The 22,626-nt window shown below is 45.8% G+C and overlaps 1 protein-coding gene across 2 annotated transcripts in view; it reads left to right on the plus strand.

The window, feature by feature from the left end:
- The first annotated feature begins 7,875 nt into the window (after positions 1-7,875).
- LOC121551797 (adenylate cyclase type 9-like) overlaps positions 7,876-22,626 on the plus strand; it is a 128,940-nt gene continuing 114,189 nt past the window's right edge. For both annotated transcript variants that reach the window (XM_045210926.1, XM_045210927.1), the window contains exon 1: positions 7,876-11,658. In XM_045210926.1, coding sequence (XP_045066861.1) covers positions 9,819-11,658 — 1,840 coding nt within the window. In that variant the 5' untranslated portion in view covers positions 7,876-9,818. The remainder of the gene's footprint in view (positions 11,659-22,626) is intronic.

Here is a 22,626-nt window from a genome sequence, read left to right on the forward strand (position 1 = left end):
CTCTATCATCGGGTTTAAGAACTAACGTAACAACATTAACTATTCTCTATTGCTGTAGTAACGTCTTGTTTGGTTCAGTTTATTTATTACGGAGTGTCCATAATACTATAATAATACATAATCGAATTCCCCCTCATGCATACAGATTTCACCTTATGCCATTGAAATGCCAAATAAACCATAATAGTTCAATGGAGCCCCCTATTGGCTCTCCCCTACCTATACATTACTTCTACAACCACTTTAGTTATGGTCCGATTACAAATTAAACCTTATCACATGATCAAACAACGCCACAACCTTAAACTCATATGGGGCGGCAGGCAGCTTAGTGATCAGTAGCGCCGCGCCAAGAACCGAGAGGTCGCCGGTTCCAATCCCCGAGCCGACCAGGCAAAAAATCTGCCGATGTGCCCTCGAGCAAGGCACTCAACCCCCAATCGCTCCTGCAAGTCGCTCTGGACAAGAGCGTCTGCCAAATCACCAAAAATGCAAATGTAAATATTCTCTACTTTCTCACCCATCTCATCCCTCGTCAGAAACCCACAGGCACCTCTCAAATAATCACCCCGTGGTGTTCCCAGCCAACTCCAGTCTTTCCTCGCTCCAAAAGCCACACTTTCGCTCTCTCCAGCCCCTCCCCCCTCGCAACTCTCTCTTTCTCTCTCACTGCTCATTTCTCCTTTACACACCTTATGTATCTGTTTTAAGCATGGATTCGAGTTTATCTGCGTCCAGACGTCCCTCAAAACCATACCTCTCCCTCCACCTAATGTCTAGAACTCTGCCACAGTTAAACTTCTACCTCCTCGCAACCTATAGGGTAGGACCTCCCCTAATAGGATTTATGCAAAAGGTCTCAGTTCAAACTGGGTCCCTTTAGGAATCTAGTTGTGGGTCAAATCTTATCCACCAATGCGTCAATCCGTAGTTCGACACATTCTGGATACGTTTATCTTTATTCCTTATTCCTTATTCCTTATTCCTTAATTCCTTAGTATAAAACACAATACCAGATATCTCATGTATGCCTTAATTCATTAGGATGGAAAATTATTTAACAAGTATTCATACTCACGCTCAGTACTACTGATCATAATTTGGTATTGGTCTATAATACAATATGCAAGATTTCGTTTTAACAGGCTCTGCATACCTTTTTAGAAGAGCGCGCTCTGATCAGGTTTCCTGAGCCAAGACGAATAGTTGATTTCTCCAGGATTTTCAGGTCACTCTTCCGTCTGTTTTTAGATCGATGATTTGCCTTTTCCTCTCGCACCAACTTTTAGATCGAATTAAAAAACCATTCGGCACCACTCCCGCTCTATCCTGTATTTTTTTATCTAGATATTCATTAAACTTGAGTTTTGGGACGGTAGTGGTTGCCATGGTTATACAGTTTTTTTTAGACTATCTTGGTGCTCTTAGCCCGTCACTGGCCGAATCCAGCAATGTATTCTTGGCGCTGACTGAGATTTATCTCTGATGTCCCACCCTCGTACACAAAAAATGTTCAATACTTTATTATTAGGAATTATTTTGCAAAAGGTATTATTGTTTTTCAATTATTCGAATTATTATATATTTTCCCAAAAGGTATCAGAACCGCCCTTTTGGAACAATATATTAACAAACTCAAAGCGCTCCCAAAATAATTATCAATTTAATTTTAGGAATTATTTAGCAAAAGTTATTATTGTTTTTCAGTTATTCGAGTTATTATATATTTTCCCAAAAGGTATCAGAATCGCCCTTTTGGAACAATATATTAACAAACTCGAGCGCTTCCAAAATAATTATCAATCTAATTTTAGGAATTATGAAAATACCAACACCACAAGAGGGAAAAAGTTCAAGTCAGCTTTTAGCGCAGCGGCTACATAACAGGCAAAATAGGACTCGGTGGTCCTCTTAAAAGTTATCCACTAGTTAGTCTCATGAAACGGCCAATCTTACACAACATTCAGGTTATCATTTCAACAATTACATTTTCATTACATATCAGCATCAACACACGAATTCAGTTTAAGTTCCTCACAGTACATATAGTTGAGTGCCACGTCAACCAATTGCCCGACTATCTGAACTTGTATTTTTATTTTTATTTTTTTTGATTCTCCTCAAAGAGACTCCCAGTCGTTTAAACCATTCAACTGGCGTCTAGTCGGGAGAACCTTTTCTGGACTTGGATTCTCACGGAATTAACTCAACCCGACTATCTGAATCTTTTTATCAAGTCACCAGATCCTTCTCTTGTGGATCAAATAAAAGGGGTCCATCGCTTGTGGACCAAAACCTCTGTAATAGGCTCCTCACTAGAAAGCCGCATTTCAACAGAAAATAAAACCACTGTAACTAGACTTCTTCTCTTAGAGTCACATTTCAACAGTAAAAACCTAAGCAACACACGAATTCAGTTTAAGTTCCTCACAGTACATATAGTTGAGTGCCACGTCAACCAATTGCCCGACTATCTGAACTTGTATTTTTATTTTTATTTTTTTTGATTCTCCTCAAGGAGACTCCCCAGTCGTTTAAACCATTCAACTGGCGTCTAGTCGGGAGAACCTTTTCTGGACTTGGATTCTCACGGAATTAACTCAACCCCGACTATCTGAATCTTTTTATCAAGTCACCAGATCCTTCTCTTGTGGATCAAATAAAAGGGGTCCATCGCTTGTGGACCAAAACCTCTGTAATAGGCTCCTCACTAGAAAGCCGCATTTCAACAGAAAATAAAACCACTGTAACTAGACTTCTTCTCTTAGAGTCACATTTCAACAGTAAAAACCTAAAGAATTCAGATATCTTTACATATGTGCCTTTTGAGTCATAATAGATATGTTATAAATTTTACAGTAATCCATACTCACGCCCAGTACTTACTGATCATAATTTAGTTTATCCTACAATACAATATGCAGATTTTGTTTTAACAGGTTCTGCTTACCTTTGTATTGACGGCCGTCTAGATCAGTTTCCTGAGGCGAGCTGGATTCCCGGCTGCTCCTGCGGATCAGGTCACCCGTCCTTTCAGATCCGTCTCTTACTTGTCTCCTGTCTCTATCAACTTTTATGGACCGAATTCAGAGTTAGAAAACCACCCTCTGCTACCAAGTTTGTTGATAAAACAAGTTTACTGGAGAACGGAGACCAAGTAGAGACTTTTGGACAAGGTGGATAATTGTATAATATAAGGCAGTTTATTCAGAGGTAAAGATATCTGTAAATAGCGTGCACGGACCCGTTCGTCAACCTCGTAGGGAGATATCTGAGAGAGCGAGCCCCTAAACATTGTGTGCTGACATTTTATACAATAAAATAAAGTAGGTTGATTCTAGTAGTTCTGATCTTCTGATTGGTCCTGATGAGTTGGTCGAGGTCACTTCCATTGCATTGGCTCTGAGTCGGGTTCTCTGTCTTCAGATGTTCAGCCTAAGAGAAGGGGGTTTTTGTGTGTGTGTGCTTAACAATGATGATGTGTGTGTGTGTGTGTGTGCGTGTGTGTATGTGTGTGTGTGTGTGTGTGTGTGTGTATGTGTGTGTATGTGTATGTGTGTGTATGTGTGTGTGTGTGTATGTGTGTATGTTTAACAATGATGATGTGTGTGTGTGTGTGTGTGTGTATGTGTGTGTGTGTGTGGGGGTGTGTGTGTGTATGTCCTCAGAGCAATAACTCGTGTGAGTTGGGAGAACTGAGAGACCTATGGCGTGGGTGTTGTCCATAGCCACCTGCTGATAAGGCCGACAAGATAGAAGTCTTTGTGCATTGTATTAAATCCAAAGGCCCAACACAAGATGGGTTATGCACAAGATTTTAGTCAGACCAAGCTATAACATAATATATTTACTACGACAATACCCAATACACACAAATAATATATACATATATGGAAAAGCAATGACAGAGCGGCATGGACTAAGATACAGTAGAATATTATAGAATAGAATACAGTATATGCATATGAGATGAGTAGTGCAAGATATGTAAACATGATTAAAGTGACTAGTGTTCCATTTCTTAAAGTGGCCAGTGATTTCAATAGGCAGCAGCAGCCTCTAATGTGCTAGTGATGGCTATTTAACAGTCTGATGGCCTTGAGATAGAAACTGTTTTTCATTCTCTTGGTCCCAGCTTTGATGCACCTGTACTGACCTCGCCTTCTGGATGATAGCGGGGTGAACAGGCAGTGGCTCTGGTGGTTGATGTCCTTGATTATCTTTTTGGCCTTCCTGTGACATCGGGTGCTGTAGGTGTCTTGGAGGGCGGGTAGTTTGCCCCCGGTAATGCGTTTGGCAGACCGCACCACCCTCTGGAGAGCCCTGCGGTTGCGGGCGGTGCAGTTGTCGTACCAGACGGTGATACAGCCCGACAGGATGCTCTCAATTGTGCATCTGTAAAAGTTTGTGAGGGTTTTAGGTGCCAAGCCAAATTTCTTCAGCCTTCTGAGGTTGAAGAGGGTCTGTTGCGCCTTCTTCACCACACTCTGCGTGGGTGGACCATTTCAGTTTGTCGGTGATGTGTACGCCAAGGAACTTGAAGCTTTCCACCTTCTCCACTGCGGTCCCATCAATGTGGATAGGGGGGTGCACCCTCTGCTGTTTCCTGAAGTCCACGATCATCTCCTTTGTTTTGTTGACATTGAGTGAGAGGTTATATTCCTGGCACCACACTCCCAGAGCCCTCACCTCCTCCCTGTAGGTGGTCTCGTCATTGCTGGTAATCAAGCCTACTACTGTTGTGTCGTCTGCAAACTTGATGATTGAGTTGGAGGTGTGCTTGGCCACGCAGTCATGGGTGAACAGGGAGTACAGGAGGGGGCTGAGCACGCACCCTTGTGGGGCCCCAGTGTTGAGGATCAGCGAAGTGGAGATGTTGTTTCCTACCTTCACCACCTGGGGGCGGCCCGTCAGGAAGTCCAGGACCCAGTTGCACAGGGCGGGGTTCAGACCCAGGGCCTTGAGCTTAATGATGAGCTTGGAGGGTACTATGGTGTTGAATGCTGAGCTATAGTCAATGAAGAGCATTCTTACATAGGTATTCCTCTTGTCCAGGTGGGATAGGGCAGTGTGCAGTGTGATGGCGATTGCATCGTCTAGGATCTATTGGGGCGGTAAGCAAATTGAAGTGGGTCTAGGGTGACAGGTAAGGTAGAGGTGATATGATCCTTGACTAGTCTCTCAAAGCACTTCATGATGGCAGAGGTGAGTGCTACGGGGCAATAGTCATTTAGTTCAGTTACCTTTGCTTTCTTGGGTACAGGAATAATGGTGGCCATCTTGAAGCATGTCGGAACAGCAGACTGGGAAAGGGAGAGATTGAATATGTCCGTAAACACACCAGCCAGCTGGTCTGCGCATGCTCTGAGGACACGTCTGGGCCAGCAGCCTTGCGTGGGGTTGACATGCTTAAATGTCTTACTCACGACTTACTCAGTGCACTATATAGGGAATAGGGTGCCATTTGGGGCATATGTTTCATGTTGGTCATAACATATTCCAGGGGCGCAACTTTGGTTTTAGAAGTGGGGGGGAAATAAATCCAGTGGGATAAACACTCTAAACCTGCTACCCGACCCCTCGGAGGCGTCCGCATGGTCCTAAAGCACACTGTTGCCTTGTTTTGTATCACATTCCAATGATAAAACATTCCCCCGTCCCCAGTGAAAGTTGCGCCCATGGCATATTCACTAGTCAAGTGTTTGTAGACTGGAGTTATCTTCTTAATAATAAAAAGAAAAGCACCCCATGTTGTGATGTGAGACTGTGAGAGCTGGTAGCAGCAACGGCCTATCCCTGGCTGTGAAATTTCCCTCCGTTGTTTGCTGTGTTAGTTTGCCTAGAGATTCTTTATATAGCCGTGGCTGAAAACCTGACACCTTTCTCTTCTGTCTCTATGTTTGGGATACAGTGCTTGACAACAAAGTGCAGGGCAGGTTATTTGTCGTTCCCACGAATCCCAAACGGACAGAGCAGGAAGTTACTCAAGACTGTACTTCCCTTTGCATGTCAAGCGGATGGTCTCAATATTCCATTGATGGAAAAAGTTATAAATTGTCAAAGTAAAGACACCTTAATAGAAAATGACTCAAGTAAAAGTGAAAGTCACCCAGTAAAATACTACTTGAGTAAAAGTCTAAAAGTATTTGGTTTTACATATACTTAAGTATCAAAATTAAATGTAATTGCTAAAATATACTTAAGTATCGAAAGTAAAAGTATAAATAATTTCAAATCACTTATATTAATTAAACCAGACCCTACAATTGTTTATTTATTTTATTTTATGGATAGCCAGGGTAGTGGCGATTTTAGCATGTACATCTTGGTGGGGCAAACTCAAAAAAATATATTTTTAGATGCATGCCAGCAAAGCCACAACACAACACTAAACAATTCATGAATTGCACTATAACGGTGACAAATTGTGCCTACAAGCTTTTAGGGCCTACATAAAGCTGTCCCAACAGCAGAGCTTTCTTTTCAGCACCATGGAGTGAATCCTTACCACCGCCACACCTGGCTATCAGCGGAGCCTTGACTGGCAGCGAAACAGTTCATTCACCCTAATTTACTGCCTTTTTTAAAAACATAGCTGATATGGCTGACTTGCTTAAACAAATGTGGTTTCTGCTGACAATTGAAATGTACAAACTATGGCATAAGGGAATGATGAGCGGATAAGAGGCAATCCGTAATTTCGATTAAGACATTAATGAGCGAGCTAAGACGGACGTAGTCAATATAACTATTTGTTCAGCACTTTTGAAATGTACAGCGATAGAATTCAGAACATGGGCCATTCTTACAGTATTCTCCCTGTACAACAAGTCAGAACCGTAGGATAAATACAGGGGGCATATAAGCAGACAATGAAAGCTCTTACAATATTTGATGATGACATTTCTCTAAAACAGACTATAGGCTCTGCCCAACCTGCCCTGAATGACGGGTCGTCACTGAGCCAGGGGCACACTCCAACACTTAGACATCATTTACAAACAAAGCATTAGTGTTTAGTGAATCCGCCAGATCAGAAGCAGTAGGGATGACCAGGGATGTTATCTTGATAAGTGCGTGAATTGGACAATTTTCCTTCCTGCTAAGCATTCAAAATGTAATGAGTACTTTTGGGTGTCAGGGAAAATGTAAAAAGTACATTATTTTCTTTAGGAATGTAGTGAAATAAAAGCAAAAGTAGTCAAAAATATAAATAGTCAAGTAAAGTACAGATAACCCAAAAAAACCACTTAAGTAGTTATTTAAAGTACTTTTACTTAAGTACTTTACACCACTGCAATATTCAACTGTAAAGTTCACTCATTGACTACAGTTGAAGCCTACATACACTTTCTAGGTCTATAACGAATGCATGGGGAGGAGTGCATAATAAATAGAGCATTATAAATGACAGGTGATATGAATAGATTTATTGGGCTAGCATTTCCCATGACATTTGATTGTAATAATTTGTTCCCAATATTGAAGTCTGGGGACATGGCACCGTTAATATCATAAGGGAGCTGTTATCTCTGGGGATTGCTGCTGTCTTTGATCAAGGCTGCACCCCGCCCTAGCACACCTCCATACTCAGTCTTTGTCATGGTTCCACGAATACGAATACCCCCCACACTACGGATAAAAACACCGGTGGTCTCGGTAACAGCGGTGGTGGTGAGTGATGAGCCCACATCTAGTCGAGAATTTGGCTGGCGAGATGTGGGCGTGCTTGGACGCGGTCACTGCGGGTAAAAAATAAAAGGACACCCCACCTACCCCGGAATACGTGCTCGCCACAGTCCAGTCTTTCCCTTTCTCGCTTTTGCGTGCACGCACCTAAACACTTCCGTCCCCAGTGTCACTACTCCCGTTCACAGTCAGTCGCACACATCTACACACATGCGGGTGGACGGCGGATTCTGAAAGCGCCGTTATTTTAACTGTGCTTGGATAGCTCACACAACGCTTTACAGCGGTATCCATTGTGCCTCTTCTGGAAAGAAAGACTGGCCAGACAACGGGGAATAGAAGAAAATATACAAGGGATGAAGAGACTGGCATAGAGATGATCGGACGGGAAGTGCGCTTAAATAGCTAAACCCGCAAATCTGCCTTGAATAAAATATAATTAGTTGGACAGAGGAAAAAGAGCTTGCTTCTTCATGCAATTGAATTAAAGTGGGGGGGATCAAGGAGCCTCTTGTCTGTTCAGTGAGGACTCGGTATTCGTGGGATACGAGGAGGGGAGAAAGCTTGTAATTAGCCCGGGTTGTCCACTTGATAGTCGTCTGCGACTCAATGGGGAGAATAGTGGCGTGGGAAAAGTTTCCACCACACGAGGAAAGGAGGACGGAAAGGGGCTACATACAACCAAGACTGGCTTCAGCGGTGGCCCTGTATGGATGGCAGACTGAAGTTTACTGACAATTAAATTGCCGGTCACTCGTGGAATTATGGGAGAAACCAGTGCCAGTTATCAGGAAATTAAAATAAATTTTATGTTGACTTGACATGTATTGTTTGATTGTATTATCAAAACAATTATTTACTCAACACCGACTGAGCATGGTCTGGATCCAATAAAGTAGGTGCGTGAACACTTGATCTCCAATTAAATTGAAGGACTACTAAATTTGTGCAGCTCTTTGCACTATTCTGCCACCTTGTCCTCTTCCAATTGCCCTGTTCTATCAGCGTGTATCCCCAGGAATTGGAGGCGCAGCTTTGGAAATTCCGGAGAGGGAACTCAGGAAAGGACGGGGCTCCATCCATGGAAATACTTACGAATAGGCCTTTTCCTAGTCACAGCAAGAGCATGTTGGTAAAGACGGATAATGGGCATTAGACGTCAGTGTTTGTTTTCTCTTTCTTGTTTATGTGAGGACATTTCCGCCTTAAATAACCCGGCATATGTCAAACAATAGTTCCGTAACTGTGGCTTTTTTGCGATGCCAATACAACGCCGGCGGAGGGGTTTATTTTGGGAATACAGGATGAAGTTCTACTCACACTGTCAGCAAAGTGCTTACGCGTGAAATTTGAAAGGATTATTTTCCTCATAGATCACTGTAAATTGGAAGCAATTTCTGCATGCATTATAGTCAACTTGCTTAAAAGCATTAACATGTAATATATAACATATAAGAGAGGACAGGCAGGAGTTCTGTAGACATGAATACATTTACATTTACATTTACGAATAGAAATGCAGACGGGATCTAAAATCAATAGAGGATTATTTTGACAGTGCATTTACAAAGAATGGCTATGCAGGCAGCCAAGTAGTGAGAGCATGAGGGAATTTGATCCAGGTTTCAGTTATGCCATTATCTGCAGAATTTGTCCCAATATACCAGTAGGCTACAGTCTGCTGTTTAGTCAGGGGAGAGCCTTGGAAATGTTACTGAAGTAGTATTACTCAACTAAGTTTCTACAGTCAACATAGTTATATTATGTAAGATTTTGACTTCTCCCCAAATCTTTTTCAATGAGTCAAAAACAATTGTCTGTACTTGGACTGCAACAGAATGGGCACTGAATGCACCATGCCGACACAAGTGCGTCAAAACAGAGGTATTGAGTATTGACGTCATGAGGGGCAATAATTAACTGCTCAAAATCCTGGAACAGTACACAGCTAACTTGGCAGACTTTTTCCCTGGATAAGTTTTCTGTTTGTGCATAATTCATTTCCCCAAAACGTTTTCTTTTATTTTACACTCATTCTAGACTAGAGGGTACCACACTGTGGATACATTCATAGCCTACATTGCAATTAGCTCTATTGTCGTCTAATTTCTGTTAGATTCAAAAGCAACATGGCATCCCCCCAACATCAGCAGCTGCTCACAGAGGTGAGCTGTGACTCGAGCGGCGAGGGCGGCGTCTCAGTGAGGATCAGCAGTAGCGTCAAACACAAGCACGGAGGAGGAGCCGGGGCGCTGGGTGGCATGGGAGGAGGCTTCATGGGGGGTGGGTCCAAACACTGCAAGTACAGCATCTCCTCTAGCTGCAGCTCGGGAGAGTCCGGGGTTCTCAGGCCCGTGGTCAAGGGGCTGCGAACCCAGAGGAAGATGCCCCAGCTGTTCGAGAGGTCCGCTGGGCACTTCTGGGACCCCAAGTTCGACTCTCCCATCCTGGAGGAGGCATGCAGGGAGAGGTGCTTTCCCCAGACCCAGCGGAGGTTCCGCTACGTCCTCTTCTACCTGTTCGCCGCCAGCCTCCTCTGGGGGGTGTACTTCAGCGCTAACCCCGACCGTTGTGACCGGACTGCCTTCCTTGTCCCCACCGCCTGCTTCCTCTTCTTCTGCCTCCTTCTCTTCCTGTTGACGTTCACAAGGATCTACGCCCGCTGCTACAACCAGGCGTCGCTGCTGCTCATCGTGGTGACCTTTGCCCTCACCCTGGCACCCCAGATCCAGACAGCCGGCTTCAGGGACCTGGAGACCCTCCCTCCGGAGGATGTGGTGGAGGACGTGGGGGACTTCAGTGGCATGGAGCCCAGGAATGTGACCTTCAACCGGGACTTACCCACGGGCAGCGCCTGGGCCCCCTGCCTATCTCCAGTAGGGACCTTCTCCCTGGGCATGGAAGTACTGCTACTACTCTACAGCGTCCTCCACGTCCGACTCTATGCCTCTGTGCTACTGGGACTTTTCTACTCGGTGCTCTTCGAGGCTCTGGGATGGCTCCACCTCACCCAGGCTGCTGGGGACGGTTGGAGCCAGGCCTCGGAGGGGGCAGACTCGGACTGGGACACTCTACGCTGGCTGGGGCCAGCCAAAGCTTTGCTCCACTTGTGCGCCCACGCCATCGGCATCCACCTTTTCATCATGTCTGAGGTGCGATCGCGAAGCACCTTCCTCAAGGTGGGTCAGGCCATCATGCACGGCAAAGACCTGGAGGTGGAGAAGGCGCTGAAAGAACGCATGATCCACTCCGTGATGCCTCGGAGGGTGGCCGACGACCTGATGAAGCAGGGCGATGAGGAAGGCTTGGCGGGCGGGAGCTCGGCCAAACGCTACTCCAGCAGTGGTGCGGCTGCTGTCATCTCCAGCCCCAAGAACAACAAGAGGAATAAGACCTCAATCCCGAGAGGCCAGATCATCTTCAGACCCTTCAACATGAAGCGCATGGAGCCCGTCAGCATCCTCTTCGCGGATATCGTAGGCTTCACCAAGATGTCTGCCAACAAGTCGGCCCACGCCTTGGTGGGGCTCCTCAACGACCTCTTTGGACGTTTTGACCGGCTATGCGAGCTGACGTGCTGTGAGAAGATAAGCACCCTCGGCGACTGCTACTACTGCGTGGCAGGCTGCCCTGAACCTAGGCCTGACCATGCCTACTGCTGCGTAGAGATGGGTCTGGGCATGATCCAAGCCATCGAACAGTTCTGCCAGGAGAAGAGCGAGATGGTTAACATGAGGGTGGGCGTACACACGGGCACTGTCCTGTGCGGTATCCTAGGGATGAAGCGGTTTAAGTTCGACGTGTGGTCCAACGATGTGAACCTGGCCAACTTGATGGAGCAACTGGGCGTGGCCGGGAAGGTGCACCTATCAGAGGCCACCGCCAACTTCCTGGACGACCGGTACCAGCGGGAGAATGGACAGGTCACTGAGAGGGTTGGACAGAGCGTGGTGGCGGATCAGCTGAAAGGTACGTAACCAGCTGGTTGCAAAGCGGGGCTTGCACATCTGTGGGAATGGGTGGTGATTTATGTGATTGCTTTCAGTGGTGGAAAAAGTACCCAATTGTCATACTTGAGTAAAAGTAAAGATACCTTAATAGAAAATGACTCAAGTAAAAGTGAATGTCACCCAGTAAAATACTACTTGAGTAAAAGTCTAAAAATATTTGGTTTTAAATATACTTAAGTATGATAAGTATGTGTAATTGCTAAAATATACTTAAAAGTATCAAAAGTAAAAGTATAAATAATTTCACATTCTTTATATTAAGCAAACCAGACGGCACCGTTTTCTTATTTTTTTAAATGTACGGCTAGCCAGGGGAACACACCAACACTCAGACATTTACAAATGACGCATGTGTGTTTAGTGAGTCTGCCAGATCAGAGGCAGCAGGGATGACCAGGGATGTTCTCTTGATAAGTGTGTGAATTGGACCATTTCCCTGTCCTGCTAAGCATTCAAAATGTAACGAGTACTTTTTGGGTGTCAGTGAAAATGTATGGAGTAAAAAGTACATAATTTAAAAGTTGTCAAAAATAGTAAAGTAAAGTACAGATACCCCAGAAAACGACATAAGTAGTACTTCAAAGTATTTTTACTTAAGTACTGTACACCACTGCACTATTCAACTGTAAAGTTCACTCATTGACTACAGTTGAAGCCTACATAAGGTTGTTAGGCCGACTTCGTCTTGGGCCTAACAACACCCATGCCAATATATCCTCCAAACACTGGCTTCTCTGGCATTTTCACTTAAGTATTGCCTGGCTGTGACTTAAGTAGTACTTGAAAGTATTTTTACTTAAGTACTTTACATCACTTTGCTTTCCAGTATTGCCTGGCTGCCAGGAGTTATTCTGTTGTTTTTGTGATTGAATATGATGTTACATTTAGCAATCTTGTGTATTTGCTTTAGCATAGCATGGAGAGAGTCAGATGCAGAAGCAGTATTGATATTGATATTTCTATGCAGTGGAACATTTTAACATACGCTGGGACTTGTTCTGCATTACTGACGGCCTCTCTATCGGTGCTCCACTGATGCAGCAAGGTCACCTAACGGCAGTTTCACAACACAGGCAGCAGTAATAAGGACGTTACGGCTGTTCATTTTCACTTAGTAAACCTATGTGGTTTTTATGAAAACCACGACACCTTTATGCTGCGTTGTTTATGTGCTGCAGTACAGTGCACACATTTCTGTTCTGAGTGAGAGCTTTATGTAGAGCCACTACATCAAAGGTGATTGGTGGTTCCCTCTTTGTTGTCCGTGAGAGGGAGAAAAGTGGGGCCTGGCACTGGTCAAGGTCAGCACCTGCTTCATAGCGTCGTATGTCATACATTGGGGACATCAGGGACAGATGGATTTGGGGGGGGGGGGTTCAGTTTGTCGGGAGGTGCCCTTTGTGGCCGACTGGATGTTGGTTTTATGTGACACTGAACCACAAACAGACGGTTGTACCCCTCCTCCCCCCTTTTTTCTGTTCCCTGTTCAGTTACACTGCCTGCCTGCCTGCCTGCCACCCAGACGTCGTCCTCAATGTGACCCTGTTCTCTTACCCTGGCTCTGAACCTCCAGGGGATTGTCTTACCTTAATGGCACTATTTATGCAAAGGCTTTTCTTTATAAATGGAGATGTCAGCAGTTTACAGTGCATCTGCACCTCATCCTTTTCAGCCTGACTCCTCTCTTTCTCTCTCTCGGTCGCCCTTCTCTCTCTCTCCGTTTCCTTTTCGCTCGCTCTCTCACTCGCCCTCTCTCCCTGCTAAATCGCACAACTCCAGAGAGACCAGTAATTCGCTTTTATTTGATGCATTTATGCAAATACCTCTGATGGAACTGAACCTCGGGCTTAATGGCTCTTTTCATCATTTGGAGAATCAGTACATTATCACCTAGCAGTAATAAAGTTATGCTGTCAAACGTAGGTGTGTTTGAAAGGCTGAGGGATTGAACCGCCACTCAAATGTGCAGAAATGTAAATCTCCTTTATTCTGGTCTCGACTGGTCTCTCTCTCCAGCCCTAGCAGTAGCAGAGGCTAACGCTACACGTCTGTCATTGTGGGCAATGATAGACCTACCATGCTTCGATTCAGTGGGTTTGTTGTTGTGGAGTCGTGTATCTAATGAACATGCAGCACTACAAGTATACTCTGCTCCTGCAGTGTGTAATCAGGGATTTCAGGTCAAATGACTTGAGTCACCTGGCTCGTTCCCACGAACCTGCGTCCCAGATGCAGGGGGAAAGGCCCCTTCCCAGCTAGTAGGTGGATGCTGGGCTGGCTGCAGGGGGAAAAGCCCCTTCCCAGCTAGTAGGTGGATGCTGGGCTGGCTGCAGGGGGAAAAGCCCCTTCCCAGCTAGTAGGTGGATGCTGGGCTGGCTGCAGGGGGAAAAGCCCCTTCCCAGCTAGTAGGTGGATGCTGGGCTGGCTGCAGGGGGAAAAGCCCCTTCCCAGCTAGTAGGTGGATGCTGGGCTGGCTGCAGGGGGAAAAGCCCCTTCCCAGCTAGTAGGTGGATGCTGGGCTGGCTGCAGGGGGAAAAGCCCCTTCCCAGCTAGTAGGTGGATGCTGGGCTGGCTGCAGGGGGAAAAGCCCCTTCCCAGCTAGTAGGTGGATGCTGAGCTGGCTGACCTGTGTGTCACATCTCATAATTTTTTAGACGCTGGCCGAGGAACTCTGCAGAAAGGAACATTGAGGCCTGCACACTATATACAGGTAGGGGAAAGGCCTTTCCTAGCTAGTAGGTGGAAGCTGGTTTGGCTGACCTGTGTGGGAAAGAAATGAACAATGTCATGCACTACATCACATGATTCTGAGCTTCTGGGCGAGACACTGCAGAAAGAAATACTGAGGTCCTTATTCCACCTTTAATAGTGACAACGTTTCGGTATAAGGAAGGACTTGTACATGCCTTTTTGTGTCTCTAGGTCTATGTTGGATCACAGTGGTGCCAACCAGGGTAAATGCCTGTGTGTGATTCCAGAGCATGAAGTCAATCTGAGCGTTGTCATGGCATTATAACAGCGTGGCAGCGGCTGGCTGGCGGCGGGGGTGGCGGTGGAGGCCGACGCCTCAGTAGGTGCAGCCGGTCAGCTGGAAATGATGGATGATGGCGGGAAGGAAGGAAGATTCCTCTCTGTCAGAGACACGACCGCTCCCGTTTGTCAGGCAGGAGCAATTAGGGTTAAGTGCCTTGCTCAAGGGCACATCGTCAGATTTTTCACCTAGTCGGCTCGTGAATTCGAAATAGCAACCTTTCTGTTACTGGCCCAACGCCCTCACCATTAGGCTACCGAAAGTGCCCTTTGCTTAACGGTCAGAGAAAGAAGTGATTTGCGGCCCAACATTTCTCCCTCATTCTTTAGATTCACGAGGGCGTACGCGTCTGCACTCGTTGCTCTCCCTTTTTTCCCTCCCTCAGGATAAATGTGCTATTCCCACTCCTCTGACTCTCCCCCTCTCCTCTCCTCCCTTCCCGCCATGATGTATTCAGTTTACCTCCCAAGATGTATCCTGTTCTCGTAGATTTCCTTGGCCCGCTGAGAGAGCTAGCTGTCAGGAGGAGAGAGTTGTGCTTGTTCGCTGTGAAAACTCTTCCCCACTGTCTCGCTAGCTCTGGCTTGCGTACCTAGGCTACAGTAAAGAGCATGGCGCTTGCAACGCCAGGGTTGTGGGTTCGTTTCCCACGGGGGGCCAGTATGAAAATGTATGCACCCACTAACTGTAAGTCGCTCTGGATAAGAGCGTCTGCTAAATGACTAAAATGTAAATGTAAAGTTGCGGGAGGTTGTGGATTCTGGCAGTGTCGGAGCTCTTCGCTAGCCCGGCCGTGGGAGTAAATGGCTTTGACCCAGACACTAATTGTTGTGCCGCTGCCCTCCCGCCGTGGTCTTGATGTTCTTTTGAGTAAGTTAATGTCTCACTCTTGGTGGGCCAAGATTGGTCACAGGCCAAGATTGTATTCAAGCCTTTAAAAACAAATCTATACTAGATCTTTTACCCTTTCGCACTGCTAAGCCAGGCCAAGCTGTAGGCCTACTGGGCTGTACTGGTTACATCCATCATAGTTGCTGGAACTGTGCTGGAAAGCACAATGTGAAAAGAAAATATCCACCCAGTTCAGGACGGCTCTACAGTCTAAAGGTGAATCAGGCATTTCATTACACACATGCTTAAACACACTTGTGTCTGACCTAACTGTTTACAATGTATTGTTGTGGTTATAGCGTCTGGCTAGTGGCCAAAGAGTTATATGTCACAGGTGCATCCTGTTAAGGATGAGCTAGCCAGCCCCTAAGTGACCCTCTAATAATAGCCATTCTGGATCTGTTTGTGTCTGTCTACACGGTGCTAATAAGCCATGGTGACATTGTTTTTAATCTTCCATTTCCTTCACTAAAATTGCTGACAGTATGCAGTATGTCTTGTGAGTTAGTTGAGATGTAAATACAGTCCTAGCAGAGGAAGCCTAGGCTTAAACAGTCAAATTGACAGATCTGACTGAATCGTTGGGGAAGTGGAGTGCAGCGTTCTGAAGGAGCGCGGTATCGTCTGTGATTAGACTTAAAAGGGAGGGCAGGTAGCCTAGCGGTTAAGAATCCCAGAGCCGGCAAGGTGGAAAAACTGCCGTTCTGCCCTTGAGCAAGACAGTTAACCCCCAGCATCAACTGCTCCCTGGGCGCCGATGACGTGAATTAAGGCAGCCCCCCCCCTTCACCTCTCTGATTCAGAGGGGTTGGGTTAAATGCGGAAGACACGTTTCAGTTGAATGCATTCAGTTGTACAACTGACTAGGTATCCCCTTTCCCCTTAAATCCCTGACAAGCGCAGTCAGTGAGCACCTCTTCAGAATTGGCTTTTGAATCTCCTCGTCCTCATGCAGCTTTTCAATCCTCGTACCTCTCTCCCCTTCTCTCTGTGTGGTCCCATCGGTCGGTATATCTGTCTAGTCGAGTGTCTGTCGGTCTGTCTGTCTGTCTGCCCGCCTGCAATGTTTGCCCAGCCCCTTGTTGTAGTGTGTGTTTATCTAAGTGGAAATGGGAGCTATTTTGGGCTCTCACCCTGGAAATTACCTGGCTGTGTCCATCCTGTCTTGGTGACTAATTCGGAGCGATGGCACCTGCAGATCATCACGCTATAGTTGGAGCTGAATGTCAGCATCATAGAAATAGTGTTACTAGAATGGGCATCTCCAGTCAAGTCAATGAGGCCATGATGGGTGGACTAGTAATTATATTTCTACAGTTTGTATGGCTCTCTTTAGTCTGTTTAGATGACAGAACTCAGATGACAATTACAGCGCTCTGACGAGAGCTGGTTAGGCTTCTTTGAAGTGGAATGGATCATATTATTATTATATCATATTCTTGTTGAATGTAGAACCCTGACCTTCTCCAACTGTACTGCTGAGCTCAGTGGTGTACTGCTTCTGCTAGAGAGCTGGGAGTAGACCTGGGTTCAAATACTATTCAAAATCTTTCAGATACTTTGAGCGTTTGCTTTAGCCTGCCTGGAGTGTCAAATGGGTGGAGTTTGCGGTTTTGGAAGTATTCTATTGGTTCCATTTTGCCAGGCAAGCTCAATCACAGCACAAATTATTTCAAATAGTATTTGAACCCAGATCTGCTGGGGGAGCGTTGGATCACATCTCCTGAACCTCCTCTCTCCTCCTCTCTAGGGACATGTATAATTAAACAGGACTGGGTAATCTCATCTTCTCCAAAGTGATTTAATACTAGTAATTCTTACTTGTTATATCTTCCACACAGGCCTGGGTTGGGTCTGGCACCCTATTCCCTATATAGTGCACTGCTTTTGACCAGGGCCCATAGGGCTTTGGTCAAAAGTAGAGCACTATATAAGGAATCCGGTGCCATTTGGGACGCAGGTCTGGCATTCAACACGTAATTCTCACTAATAACCCAAAACACATCAGGTCTTTGTCAATACATTTTTATCATTAGACATATTATTGATTCTCTAGAATAGGGCTGTCATGCTGGTGTAATTTATGAAGCGTTGATGTATTCTGAGAGGGAAAAGGGGCTTTGGGTATTAGATATCACAGAGAATCGACTAGAAGACGGAGGCTTAAGACACTCAATTTGTATTCTGGTCTGTATCTTTCTCTCTCTACACTCAGGCACACACACACCTTTCGCTGCTTTGCGATGGGGTAATTGATTAGCGCCATTGGAATTTATTTGGTTGGAAAGAGTGGGACCCTGGTAAATGCAAATAGTCAAGATGATGAATGTTCATGCATCCCTGCATACCAAACTGGCTTGTTATTAAATTCAGCCCTAGAACAGGTACCTGTTATTGGTAAAGCCACACGCACGCACGCACGCACACACACATAAACACTGCCCAAACACAATGCTACAGTAGTCTATAGGGATCCACACTCCATAGTTCTCTTCTCTGCCTGCTTGTGATTCAAAGAATCCTCTTTACACCGTGAAGGTTACTAATGCAGCTACCTGTGACCTTGACAAGGAGAAATGACGCTAGCTCGGAGGTCGTTCTCAGAGAGCCCAGAGGGCGAAATGGAAGGAGGGAGGGAAGGAGGGAGAACAAGATGGAGGGAGAATGGGAGCATGGTCTATTAGCAGTATTGCTGCAGGCTGCTATGAGGCTGTGCTAGCTGAGTCCTCTGGGTCGCCGGGCAGAATATAGCAGAACCACAGCAATGATCTGCCTGAAGTACTCTAACAGTGTTTCATGGTAAGGTCCAGTTAAACTGTAACCCTGTTACAGACGCTTGAGTGTGTGTGTCTGTCTGTGTCTGTCTGTCTCTGTGTGTGTGTGTGTGTGTGCATGCGTGCGCACATGTATATTCATGCATGTATTCCTATACTGGCCCTCTTTGCAACTTCGTTCAGAGCTTTAATAGGACTGTTTCTGTCCTGAAGTCATTCTAGTCGAGCCTCAGAGCTCAAATCGCTACATAGTCACTCAGCTCTAAACGTGAGAGCAGTCTCCATGTCTATACTAGATGGGGGATGTAGACTGCAGAGGAAAGTGAAGAGGGCTGTCAGACAGAGACAGACATGGAGAGATGGTCAGTGAGGGTGGTTAAGCTGTGGAGGCAGCTGCAGGGATGGTTTGTTAGACTAAGGGTAAATAGATCCTGGGGATTACCATTACGCTGCATACTGCGAGTGGTGGTGGGAGACGGGTGTGCTTTCATCTAAGGCCTGGTGAGACTGGGGACAACGTGAATGTACAGTGTAAAGTGAAGACAGACAGAGGCAGGAGGGGACAGGACAGGGGACTGTACTGTGTAGAGTGAAGACAGACAAGAGGCAGGACACCATTAGCTTATTCTGCTGGGCCCTGTTCAGTGGGCATAAAATGTTTTGAAGCCGAGTGAAACTGGTAAGGTTCTACCTGAACTTGTCTCATTACAACACAGATATTTATGTTTTGCTACAGTGTTCCTTGCTGAACAGGACCCAGAACTCAGCAAAATTATCTGTGTCATGCTGGGTGAATTTGGCAACCGTTACTTACAGCAAGATTATTGTAGAATTATGATATGGTAATAAGCTTAGAGTTTTATAGTGCCAGTCAATCAATTATGCTGGATCATAGGCTACAGTACAATGCCATTGCTCAGCAATATCAGACCAGGCCTATTACCCATTCCATGCAGTGTGGTTGCTCTAACAAGGCTGGCATATGTTCACGGGTGTGTGTGTGTGTGCATGCCTGCGTGTGTGTGTGTGTGTGTGTTAGAAACCCTAACTGAATCAACAGTAGAGGATAGCTGTCTCTCCAGTGGAGTGTCCTGTCTCATTGACAGAGGGAGCCCTGAGGGAGGGTCAAGGAGAGAGAGAGAGAATCAGAGCACTGCTTTCTGTCTGTTAAAGGAACAGAAACACTTCATATCCAGGGACCCACGGTTTACCAGCAATGTCTGCAATGAACATGGCTGTCTTTTAGAGTTATATTGGCAATGTAGCCTGTTGTTGTCCTTGTCAGAAGTCATCAACATTAAGGCTATGTGGACACCTGATGATAGTAAGCTGCAAATACAAAGCTGTGTATAACAGCATAAACTGGACGAATAATCCTCCAAATCAATATAGAATAATACTAGGTTTTAGTCAGTAACCTTGGTTAGAGTGTAAACACTGGAACTCTGCTTTTCACATTCTCTTTTCCAGCATTGATTCCGTCAACTACTGTGTAACCAGGCCAGCTCTTTGCAGTTCGCTTAGTGAGAGACAACTGACCATTTAGAGTTATTGGACAATTAGCGGCGTGTTAATGGATGTCTCTGACCTTGTCTGGCTGTCTGCCTGGTCAGTTAATAGCAAGGTCAGTGCCAGTGGTCAAGCGTCCTGGACGTGAGTTGGAGTGGGCAGGAAGGCTACAGGCGGGGAGAGGGGGTAAACGGGCACTAGCCTGGGGTCAGCTGCTCTGCTGCTTTCGCTGCTGCTTACAGATCACACTGCCAGCCCAGCCCTCTCTCTTCAGCAAGGTCACCATCGCTGGAAAAGTACCCCTGTGTTCCCTTGTGTTCACATTTTTTTTACGTTGTTTAGAAGAGGAGATGCAGTAGGGACCAGAATGTGTCTGAGTGTCTTTAATGCATTTCTCATCCCTCCCTTGCTGTTCCTTCATGGATTGGCTCCTCTTGATCTGCGTATCATCAGTAACTTGTAGGCTCTGTTGGTCCTCCATCAGCAGTGGCGACTGCTGAATGAGATCTTAACCAGGATATAGGCATGTTGTATCCCTTAACATTAATGGACCAGTTTCTTGGACTCATAGTAAGCCTATTCCTGTTTCTAAAAACCTCTTCTAATTAATATTCTCCATTGAGTATTTAGTGAGCTGCTTTTTAGTCCAGGAGTAAAAAGCTTAATCTGGGTCCAGGAAACCAACCTAATGTCTATGCTCAACATATCGAATGCCCAAAGACGTACTCTACCGCAGTGAGCAGTATGGGGGTGTAATGTGGCTCTGGCTCTACACGTTTCATCTGCTCCATTAGTTTACATTCAACTGGAGGGCGGCACTAATGCAATGCAGCCATGCAGTGCCCTGTTGTCGTGGGTATGAGGGAGAGATTTAGGTTAACTGTAATTAGGCTATAAATCAGTGGGCTGACTGAGCAGGGTTGTTACATTAGAAGTGACCTTAGGGTTGGAACAGTGGAGGTATATGATCCATAGGATCTTTATTGTCCCTAAGTGATGATGTCAGGGTTGGAACAGTGGAAATAGGATGGTACCCTTAGTGATGATGTCATGGTTGAAACTGTGGAGATAGGATGGTAGTGTCCCTTAGTGATGATGTCAGGGTTGGAACAGTGGAGATAGGATGGTAGTGTCCCTTAGTGATGATGTCAGGGTTGGAACAGTGGAGATAGGATGGTAGTGTCCCTTAGTGATGATGTCAGGGTTGGAACAGTGGAGATAGGATGGTAGTGTCCCTTAGTGATGATGTCAGGGTTGGAACAGTGGAGATAGGACGGTAGTGTCCCTTATTGATGATGTCAGGGTTGGAACAGTGGAGATAGGACGGTAGTGTCCCTTAGTGATGATCTCACTAGGGTTCTTCTCTCCATCCTCTCTACAGTGAGAAAGGTTGACACACAGATCCCCATTGTTGTTGAAAAGGAGAAGGACAGAGGGTGTTGTTACTTCCAAAGCTCTGCCTACTGACTTTCAGGTGCTTTCTCTATATGCAATTGGACATTGTAGCAATATTATAACAGTTCATAGCTGCCAAAAAGGGACATGTTCAGCAACTGAAAGTCATTAGCCAGAGATTTGCACATCCTTCTATCACCCTGTTAGCAGTTAGCACAGCAACCCAACCCCTCATTGAACACATAGAATGTGACCTTCAAACGATCTCTGCTCATTACTTTCTGTGAAGCCCTTATCACTTCCTTTTGAGAGCGAGTCAGAGATGTCCGCTGTGTTGACTCAGCTGGCAGAGAGTCAGAGATGCCCGTCAAAATGCCAGCCTCAGCAGAACAGAACACATTGGGGAGGAGGGCAATCCCCATGGCAGTGCCACGGCAACGCAAACCATCCTTCTGCCCGGAGGTCCCAGCGAAGGTAATAATTGCCATGGCAACAACAACCAGTAGCTAGCTGACGGGGGTCAGCTGGAGTCTGTGTGTCTGGAGTGTTTCTGGTTAGGCAGTGTAGTGTGTGTGTAGGACTGTGGGGTGATATACATGGTAGTCATAACAGCTGACATTGGCAAATAGAACTGGTATCTGTAGCTCAGAAGACGTGCACAAATATGCACGCTCACTCTCTCTCCCTTTCCTTCTCTGACGCTTTCTTTCTCTTCCTATTCTCTCTCACAAACGTACAGGTCACACATACAGGTCACACGTACAGGTCACACGTACACACACACACACACACATACTCTCTCCTCTCTCTCTCTCAGCTCATTAGTGTGCTCTACGGGGAGCGTGTGTGATAAATGAATGTGTGAATTATGAATGAGATCAGATCATGAAGAGGAGCCAGCCAGTCCACCCACCAACCTGAAACCTGCTAAAAGAACCATCAGTGCCAGCACAGATTCCCATCTCCCTCAGTGTCTGTGTGTGTGTGTAGGGCCGAGTGTGCGTGTGCGTGTGCGTGTGTGTGCGTGTGTGTGTGTGTGTGTGTGTGTGTGTAGGGCCGTTTGTGTGTGATTCCAGTATTGTCAGCTACATAAACCATAATCCTCTCTCTGTTGTTTTACCCTGAAACTCTTTCCTGCTTCAAAATAATTGAAGCTCATATACTGTAGTGTCTCATCAACTAGTTGACTGGTTTATATTCCATAGCCCCTCCAGGTCCTGTCTTTATATCCCATAGCCCCTCCAGGTCCTGTCTTTATATTCCATAGCCCCTCCAGGTCCTGTCTTTATATCCCATAGCCCCTCCAGGTCCTGTCTTTATATCCCAT

Source organism: Coregonus clupeaformis, chromosome 35, assembly GCF_020615455.1.
Source record: "Coregonus clupeaformis isolate EN_2021a chromosome 35, ASM2061545v1, whole genome shotgun sequence".
NCBI lineage: Eukaryota > Metazoa > Chordata > Actinopteri > Salmoniformes > Salmonidae > Coregonus > Coregonus clupeaformis.